The sequence below is a fragment of the Salvelinus sp. IW2-2015 genome, unplaced genomic scaffold (genome assembly GCF_002910315.2).
Source record: "Salvelinus sp. IW2-2015 unplaced genomic scaffold, ASM291031v2 Un_scaffold2744, whole genome shotgun sequence".
Taxonomy (NCBI): Eukaryota; Metazoa; Chordata; class Actinopteri; order Salmoniformes; family Salmonidae; genus Salvelinus; species Salvelinus sp. IW2-2015.
The window spans coordinates 64,160-73,797 of NW_019944047.1; the positions used below are offsets into that span (position 1 = coordinate 64,160).

The 9,638-nt window shown below is 44.1% G+C and overlaps 1 protein-coding gene across 2 annotated transcripts in view; it reads left to right on the plus strand.

Moving 5' to 3' along the window:
• LOC139025472 (cingulin-like) overlaps positions 1-8,795 on the plus strand; it is a 14,039-nt gene extending 5,244 nt beyond the window's left edge. For both annotated transcript variants that reach the window (XM_070440615.1, XM_070440614.1), the window contains exons 3-8: positions 1,075-1,247; positions 3,553-3,642; positions 4,012-4,095; positions 4,420-4,647; positions 6,217-6,380; positions 7,620-8,795. In XM_070440615.1, coding sequence (XP_070296716.1) covers positions 3,589-3,642; positions 4,012-4,095; positions 4,420-4,647; positions 6,217-6,380; positions 7,620-7,803 — 714 coding nt within the window. In that variant the 5' untranslated portion in view covers positions 1,075-1,247; positions 3,553-3,588 and the 3' untranslated portion in view covers positions 7,804-8,795. The remainder of the gene's footprint in view (positions 1-1,074; positions 1,248-3,552; positions 3,643-4,011; positions 4,096-4,419; positions 4,648-6,216; positions 6,381-7,619) is intronic.
• Positions 8,796-9,638: the final 843 nt, after the last annotated feature.

Consider the following 9,638-nt stretch of genomic DNA (forward strand, 5'->3'; position numbering starts at 1 on the left):
ATACGATAAACTGTCATGTGTTGTCAGGTAAGCTGGTAGATAACTGTATGTGTTGTCAGATAAGCTGGTATAGATAACTGTATGTGGTTGTCACGGTAAACTATTAGACTAACTGTATGTGTCTGTCAGGTAAGCTGATAGATAACTGTATGTGTTGTCAAGGTAAACTAATAGATAACTGTATGTGTTGTCAGGTAACTAATAGATACTGTATGTGTTGTCAGGTAAACTAATAGATAACTGTATGTGTTGTCAGGTAACTGTAGATAACTGTATGTGTTGTCAGGTAAAGCTATAGATAACGTTATGTGTTGTCAGGTAACTATAATAGATAAACTGGTATGTTGTTGTCAGGTAAACTAATAGATAACTGTATGTGTTGTCAGGTAAGCTGGCTTATGTAGAGACTGTATGTGTTGTCAGGTAAACTAATAGATAACTGTTATGTGTTGTCAGGTAAGCTGATAGATAACTGTATGTGTTGTCAGGTAAAGCTAGATAGATAACTGTATGGTTGTCAGGTAAGCTGGTAGATTAACTGTATGGTCGTAGTCAGTAAAGGCTGGTAGATAATGTATGTGTTGTCAGGTAAACTAATAGATAAACTGTAATGTGTTGTCAGGTAAACTAATAGATAACTGTATGTTTTTGTCAGGTTAAACTAATAGATAACCTGTATGTGTTGTCAGGTAACTAATAGATAACTGTATGTGTTGTCAGGTGTCAGGTAACACAACATTAGATGAACTGTATGTGTTTGTCAGGTAAACTAATAGATACTGTAATGTGTTGTCAGGCTGTGTAATATAGATAACTGTATGTGTTGTCAGGTGTCAGGTAACTAATAGATAACTGTATGTGTTGTCAGGTGTCAGGTAACTGTAGATAACTGTATGTGTTGTCAAGGTAAAACTAATAGATAACTGTATGTGTTGTCAGGTAAGACTAATAGATAACTGTAATGTGTTTTCAGGTGTCAGGTAAACTAATAGATAACTGTATGTGTTGTCAGGTAAACAATAGATACGATATGGTTGTCAGTTAAACTAATAGATAACTGTACGGTGTTGTCAGGTGTCAGATAAGCTGGTAGATAAGGAGCGTTCCCTGGAGGAGGAGATCCAGCTGAGAGAGAGAGTTCAGCTGCAGTGGAAGCAGGCAGAGAGGAGCGTAGAGGACCTGACGAGGGAGCTACAGACTGCTGCACAGAACACGGAGACCTGGTCAAGCAACTCAAACAGGCTCAGGTAGGTACACAGTTGCCGTTTAACTGGTTCTAACATGTGTCTTTGTCCTGACTCTTTGTCCACAATTCTTGATGTGGCCACATTTGTAGACGGTGTAGACGATTAAAATATGCATTGTGATCTGGCCACAGCACAGCAAAGACAGGCCATACCTTAGATACCGATCTAGATCCATCCCAGGACAACCATAAGACTAAGTTAACATACATTCACAGACAGACGTCAGTGCGCTCATGTCATTCTGGGTTATAAAGTATTTACTTGTGCAAATCCCTTAATTCAATCTATGTGCTCGCTAAATCTTAATCTAATTTCACTTGTTTAATCTCATCAGAAGAAATGCTTTTTTAGAAGAGCGGAGAGCGAGAGAGTCGACTGTAATGAACTGTGGAGATATACTGTAGATATAGAGATAGACTGTATGAAGCTGTGGGAGATATACTGCAGATATAGAGACAATAGACTGTATGAACTGTGGGAGATATACTGAGATATAAGAGACAATAGACTGTATGACTGTGGGAGATATACTGTAAGATATAGAGACAATAGACTGTATGAACTGTTGGGAGATATACTTACAGATATAGAGACAATAAGACTGTATCGACCTTGGGGGATATGTGCAGATATAGAGACAATAGACTGTATGAACCTTGGGGGAGAATATACTGAGATATAGAGACATAGACTGTAATGAACTGGGGGAGATATACTGCAGATATAGAGACAATAGACTGTATGAACCTTGGGGAGATATACTGCAGATATAGATGAATAGACTGTATGAACCTTGGGGGAGATATACTGCAGATATGAGACAATAGACTGTATGAACTGTGGGAGATATATGCAAGATATAGAGACAATAGACTGTATGAACTGTGGGAGATATACTGGCAGATATAGAGATAGACTGTATGACCTTGGGAGGTTGGCGATAGGAACAATAGACTGTATGAACTGTGGGAGATATACTGGCAGATATAGAGACATAGACTGTATGATGTGGTTCACAATATAGAGACAATAGACTGTATGAACTGTGGGAGATATAATGCGACAAGATATAGAGGACAATAGACTGTATGATCTGTGGAGATATACTGGCAGATATAGAGACAATAGACTGTATGAACTGTGGGAGATATACTGCAGATATAGAGACAATAGACTGTATGAACTGTGGGAGATATACTGGCAGATATAGAGACAATAGACTGTATGAACCTTGGGGGGAGATATACTGCAGATATAGAGACAATAGACTGTATGAACCTTGGGGAGATATACTGCAGATATAGAGACAATAGACTGTATGAACCTTGGGGGAGATATACTGGCAGATATAGAGACAATAGCCTGTATGACCTTGGGGAGATATACGCAGATATAGAGACAATAGACTGTATGAACTGTGGGAGATATACTGTAGATATAGAGACAATAGACTGTATGAACTGTGGGAGAATATCTGGCAGATATAGAAGACATAGACTGTATGAACCTTGGGGGAGATTATACTGCAGATATAGAGACAATAGACTGTATGAACCTTGGCGGAGATATACTGCAGATATAGAGACAATAGACTGTATGAACCTTGGGGGAGATATTACTGCAGATATAGAGACAATAGACTGTATGAACTGTGGGAGATATACTACAGATATAGAGACAATAGACTGTATGAACTGTGGGAGATATACTGGCAGATATAGAGCACAATAGACTGTATGAACTGTGGGAGATATACTGTAATAAGAGACACTAGACTGTATGAACTGTGGGAGATATACTGTAGATATAGAGACACTAGACTGTATGAACTGTGGGAGATATACTGTAGATATAGAAGACACTAGACTGTATGAACTGTGGGAGATATACTGGCAGATATAGAAACAATAGACTGTATGCACGTGGGGGAGATACTGTAGATATAGAGACAGTAGACTGTATGAACTGTGGGAGATATACTAGCATATATGAGACAATAGACTGTATGAACCTTGGGGAGAATACTGTAGATATAGAGACAATAGACTGTGTGCATCGTGGGGAGATACTGTAGATATAGAGACAATAGACTGTTATGCACCGTGGGGAAGATACTTCAGATATAGAGACAATAGACTGTATGCACCGTGGGGGAGATACTGTAGATATAGAGACAATAGAGAAAAGGCTACAGGTAAACTTACTCACATGTACAAACTTCTGCGTCAACTTCCTCTTTGGAGTCAATGCAGAGTTACTGTAAAAGCACTTTGTGAATGATTGATTGGTTGATGTGTTTCTCCAGGAGAAACTGTTAGATCTTGAGACCGACCTGGAGGAGATGCAGGACAGTGAACAGAGATGGGTCAGCAAGCACAAGAGATCCATCGAACAGGTCTGTCTGTCTMCACCTGAGCTCTCACCCCTGACCCGAACACTCCTTACTGTTGTAATGTGCTCGCTTTCAATAACCCACAAATCACTTTCACACGAGCATCTACTTGCTGCATACTTCCTTGAATGAATGATCCCTGGCCAGAACTAATTCAATCCTGAAGTCCATCCACAGAGAAAGACACGGTTGTTTAAAGGTGTGTTGTAGTAGTACCTTAAGAAAAAGGTCTCCTTTAAAGGATGTCTCCTTGGGGTCGGTAAAGATTCCAAGGCCCTCAATTGGAGGAGTGGATTTACTGTATGTGATTGTAAATCCAAAAAAACGACTTTCTTAAAGGCTTGTTTGGGATGTTTGTTATGTTCTTCACAGACGGAACAGCTCCAGCTGAAGTTGATCCAGCAGAAAGATGTGAATGAGCAGCTGGACAGCGAGAAAGGCATCCTGGAGAGACAGGTACTGTACAGGACACTAACTACCGGTGGTGTTTTCACTGGGAACAGTTTGAACCTACCGGGTTTTCATGTCATTCTGTGATGTATCTATGTGATATTGTGTAACCTCCCGTTCTTTCAACGTTGTCCTTTCATCATGAACATACAATGCTATAAAAAGACATGAAACCGTGTCATCCGCGTATACATTTAAAAGTGTAGTATGTACGGGTGAAACTGTTGTGTCTGTGATGAATGATGGAGCAGTGGCAACATGCGTTGTGTCTTGTGGAAGCCACGACTGAGCTAAAGTTTTTTTTTAAACTTCGGTGCTCTGTATATCCAGCTGCGTGACCTGCGCGCGGAGGTGCAGGATATCCAACATACCAGAATTCATGAGGATGTGATCACTAAGACGGAGAGCCGGGCCAAGGAGCTGGAGAACGCTCTGAGGGTGGAGGAGAGGAACAAGGTGGTGATGAACAACACCATCAGTAAACTGGAGAGGAAGATCAACGAACTGTCTGATCAGCTGGAAGAGGAACAGAAGATGGCCAAGGAGCAGAAGGACCTGGTAGGACACCTGCACTAACACCACCACTCCACTTGGGGGTAGTAAAGAGACTTGTGAAATGGTTCACTCCACTTGGGGGTAGTAAAGAGACGTGTGAAATGGTTCACCCACTTCGGCGGCGTAGTAAGAGAACTTGTGAAATGGTTCACTCCACTTGGGGGTAGTAAGAGAGACTTGTGAAATGGTTCACTCCACTTGGGGGTAGTAAAGAGACGTGTGAAATGGTTCACATCCACTTGGGGGTAGTAAAGAGACGTGTGAAATGGTTCACTCCACTTGGGGGTAGTAAAGAGACTTGTGAAATGGTTCACCTCCACTTTGGGGGTAGTAAAGAGACGTGTGAATGGTTTACTCCACTTGGGGGTAGTAAAGAGACTTGTGAAATGGTTCACCCCACTTGGGGGTAGTAAAGGGAGACGTGTGAAATGGTTCACTCACTTGGGGGTAGTAAAGAGACTTGTGAAATGGTTCACCCCACTTGGGGGTAGTAAAGAGACTGTGTGAAATGGTTCACTCCACTTGGGGTAAAAGAGACTTGTGAAATGGTTTTCACCCAACTTGGGGGGTAGTAAAGAGACGTGTGAAATGGTCTTACTGCCACTTGGGGGTAAAGAGACGTGTGAAATGGTTCCACTCCACTTGGGGGTAGAAAGGAGACTTGTGAAATGGTTTACTCCACTTGGGGGTAGTAAGAGATTGTGAAATGGTTTACTCCACTTGGGGGTAGTAAGAGACTTGTGAAATGGTTCACTCCACTTGGGGGTAGTAAAGAGACGTGGTGAAATGGTTTACTCCACTTGGGGGTAGTAAGAGGAGACGTGTGAAAATGGTTCACTCCACTTGGGGTAGTAAAGAGACTGTGTGAAATGGTTTACCTCCACTTGGGGGTAGTAAAGAGCAGCTTGTGAAAATGGTTTACTCCACTTGGGGGTAGTAAAGAGACTTGTGAAATGGTTCACTCCACTTGGGGGTAAAGAGACTTGTGAAATGGTTTACTCCACTTGGCGGTAGTAAAGAGACGTGTGAAATGGTTTACTCCACATTGGGGGTAGTAAAGAGACTTGTGAAATGGGTTTACTTCCACTTGGGGTAGTAAGAGACTTGTGAAATGGTTCACGTCCACTTGGGGGTAGTAAAGAGACGTGTGAAATGGTTCACTCCACTTGGGGGTAGTAAAGAGACTTGTGAAATGGTTCACTCCACTTGGGGGTAGTACAAGAGACGTGTGAAATGGTTCACCCCACTTGGGGGTAGTAAAGAGACTTGTGAAATGGTTCACTCCCACTTGGGGGTAGTAAAGAGAACTTGTGAAATGGTTTACTCCACTTGGGGGTAAAGAGACGTGTGAAATGGTTCACGCCCACTTGAGGGTAGTAAAGAGACTTGTGAAATGGTTCATTGTGTGTGGAGTGTATTGTGATTGACCACATTGGGAAACTTTACTTAAAGCCTTCAGGGTACATGCAGTGTTTTGCAATTATAATGCATGAGAAGATTTGTCGTAGGCATGTATGAATCCCTTAGAATTATCCATATTATAATGATCCTGACCTATGACCCCTCATTCAGACGTCCCAGAGGATGCGTTCCCTGAAGCGTCAGCTGAACGAGGCAGAGGAGGGGGCTAGTCGTAGAGACGCTCAGTACCGCACACCAGAGAGAACTGGACAGAGGAGAGAGAGGCCTCCACTAAACTACAGAAAACAGCTCCTGGACCAGCACCTCCAACTCAAGTACGTGGACAGAGATCAGAGAGGGAGGGAGGGAGGGGAGGGAGGGAGAGGAGGGAGAGGGAGGGAGGGAAGGGAGGGAGGGAGGGAGGGAGGGAGGGACCTCCACCAGACTACAGAGACAGCTGCTGGACCAGCACCTCCAACTCAAGTACCTGGTTTAGAAATAAAGGTTCAATGAAAGACAGAGAGGCAGAGAGAGAGAGACAGCGAGAACGGAGACAGAGAGACGGAGAACAGAGGAGACGGAGACCAGAGAGACAGGAAGACAGGAGACAGAGAGACGGAGACAGAGAGACGGAGACAGAGAGAGACGGGACGACACGAGAGCACGGAGGACAGAGAAGCGAGAGACGAACAGAGAGACGGAGACAGAGACGACGGAGACAGAGAGACAGAGAGACAGAGACAGAGAGACAGAGAAGAGAGACGGAGACGGGAGACGAGAGACGAGAGACGGAGACAGAGAGACGGAGACAGAGAGACGGAGACAGAGAGAGACGGAGACAGAGAGACGGAGACAGAGAGACGGAGACAGAGAGACGGAGCAGAAGAGACGAGAAGAGCAGAGAGACAGAGAGACGAGACAGAGAGACGGAGACAGAGAGACGAGACAGAGAGACAGAGAGACGGAGACCAGAGAGACGGAGACAGGAGAGACGGAGACAGAGAGACGGAGACAGAGAGCACGGAGACGAGAGACGGAGACAGAGAGACAGACGAGACGGGAGACAGGAGAGACGGAGACAGAGAGACGGAGACAGAGAGACGGAGACAGAGAGACGAGAGACGGAGAGCAGAGAGACGGAGACAGAGAGACGGGAAAGAGAAGAGACGGAGACAGAGAGACGGAGACAGAGAGACGGAACGAGACAGAGGAGCAGAGAGAGAGAGGAGAGCGAGACGGAGACAGAGAGAGCGGAGCAGAGAGACGGAGACAGAGAGACAGAGAACAGGAGAGCCAGAGACAGAGAGAACAGAGACAGAGAGACAGAGACAGAGAGACAGCAGATCGAGGACAGAGAGGAGAGGGCAGAGAGAGAGAGCGAGAGACGGAGACAGAGAGACAGGGAGAGAGAGGCAGAAGAGACAGAGAGAGAGAGGCAGAGAGACGGGGAGGCAGAGTCAGAGAGAGTCAGAGAGAGGTCAGAGAGAGTCAGGAGTGAGAGAGAGAGAGAGAGAGACAGAGATCACTGTTAGAAGTGCAGGAACACAAAGTACACACTCTCCTTTGCCTTGTAGACGTAAGGAGTCCACCATGACGATGAGACAGACTTGGAAGGATCTACGTCTGGACCTTAGTGTGGATGAGGAGGACCAGACCCCTCCGGTACCCCACAGCGCTCCAAGGCCTGAGACACCCTTCCTGGGACAGTATTACAGCATAGGCACCCCCCCCCTCCGCTCGATGGACCAGCCGTACTAGCCGTACTCATAACGCCTTCGGCCTAGATTCAATCCGGACTGCGGAAGATCCATGTCATAGCACGGGTTGACATTTATAGCTAATTTCCCATTGATCAGGCATATGCAGCCTTCAACGTGAATGACTGGGTCTCAGCGAATGGTGGGAACATTGCCTTTAGAACGTGCGTAAAGGGGACAAAATGAGATGGGATTGAGCCTAGGCCATTATTGATAAAGGCACCCTTCATACCACTAAAACAGGACCGACAGGGAACATACAACAGCATCCTGTCAGCCAATCAAATCAGCACCTGCATGTTTGATATTCAACTTACTGTAGCATCTGATAAAAAAAACAAAAAACATCATAAAACACATTTTTTTTTTGCAGGTATTGAAAATGTAAATGTCTTTACTTCCTGTGTTCCATCAGGCAGAGTTTCTCAAACTCGGGACTCTGGACCCCAAAAAGGAGGTGCACATTTAGGTTTTTACACTACACAGCTGGTTCAAATGATCAAAGCTTTAAATCAGCTGTGTATTGCGACCTCTTTGGGGTCCCCGAGGTCAGAGTTTGGGAAACCCTGTCATAAGAGAGTTTTATTTGGTAAACTTCTGGACAAGATTTTTTTTAGAATGTAAGTTAGTTAAAATCCTATTAGGCTTGTATTTTTCCTGATTCATTACTTGTGCCTTAMCAGAGATAATCGATTGGAAAAAAAATAAAATTATTGAATCAATTGTATCAAATAATGATTAACGATAAAATTGACATAGGATTTGGGGATTATGTAATGTTGGGGATTTGGGCAATATTGTCTACAAATTACCAAAGCAAATCTGTTGTAAAACGTAGTTTAATAGTTTGTTAGAAGCATTATACATTCATTTTCACTTATTTTATATCTACATGGTATTGGGATTACTGTGCTGCACTGTAGACTTCGGGGAAAAGGGAGCTGTATGTTTTAAATGATATATATAAATGAAAAAGCTTTATTTTTACACCCATTGAGCAGAATGTGGAAGTGTCTTCCTTTTACAATGCTTGAAGGACAGACAGCCTGAATGAGTGAAGCCTGTGGGACCATTTAACAGTATACTGCACTGTTTACCACAGGAGTTGAGGACCCAAGACTAAACGTCCTCAGCAGAGTAGAGGGGATAGGAGACTACTGTTATTCTCGGGTTGTGGGGAATCTAAAAGGGAATGCTATTCCTGTCTGCATGTCGGAAGAGAGCTGCTGGATAATTGCATCTTTTAGCGGTTGATGACGTCTCTGCTTGACTTGTTGTCCTGCTTTTACACTATTATGAACATGCGATTACATTGGATGTGTATCGGACTATGGCATTTACTCTGGTCATGTTAAACATGCATTGAGCAGGACAGACATCAGGGGTGAAATTATAAAGTCAGTTTGTGTAGGTCCAGGCTCCGGTCCATCCTGATATCCATTCTGATATATCGGCCGTTTCTTTCACCACGGAACAGAGGGCGGAGGATGGAGGAACTCATGTCTCGGTTTCTTTTTATGGCACTTAAGCTAGCGAGTTGGCTGCTATTAGGCTGATATCACTCTTGTGTCACGTGCTTCAGACTACGGTGGCGTTTCAGCTTCACGTGTACTTCCAGGGGCGTGCGTGGCGCTTCAGACTTCACGTGACTTCAGACTTCACGTGACTTCAAGACTTCACGTGACTCTTCAGACTTCACGTGACTTTCAAGACTTCACGGTGGTCTGACTTCCAGACAGTCACGTGACTGGCTCAGACTTGCCTACGTGACGTTCCAGAGTATGTGACTTAGGAGCTGCGTGACTTCGGATTCTAACTAAAGGTGCTGGTTATTGG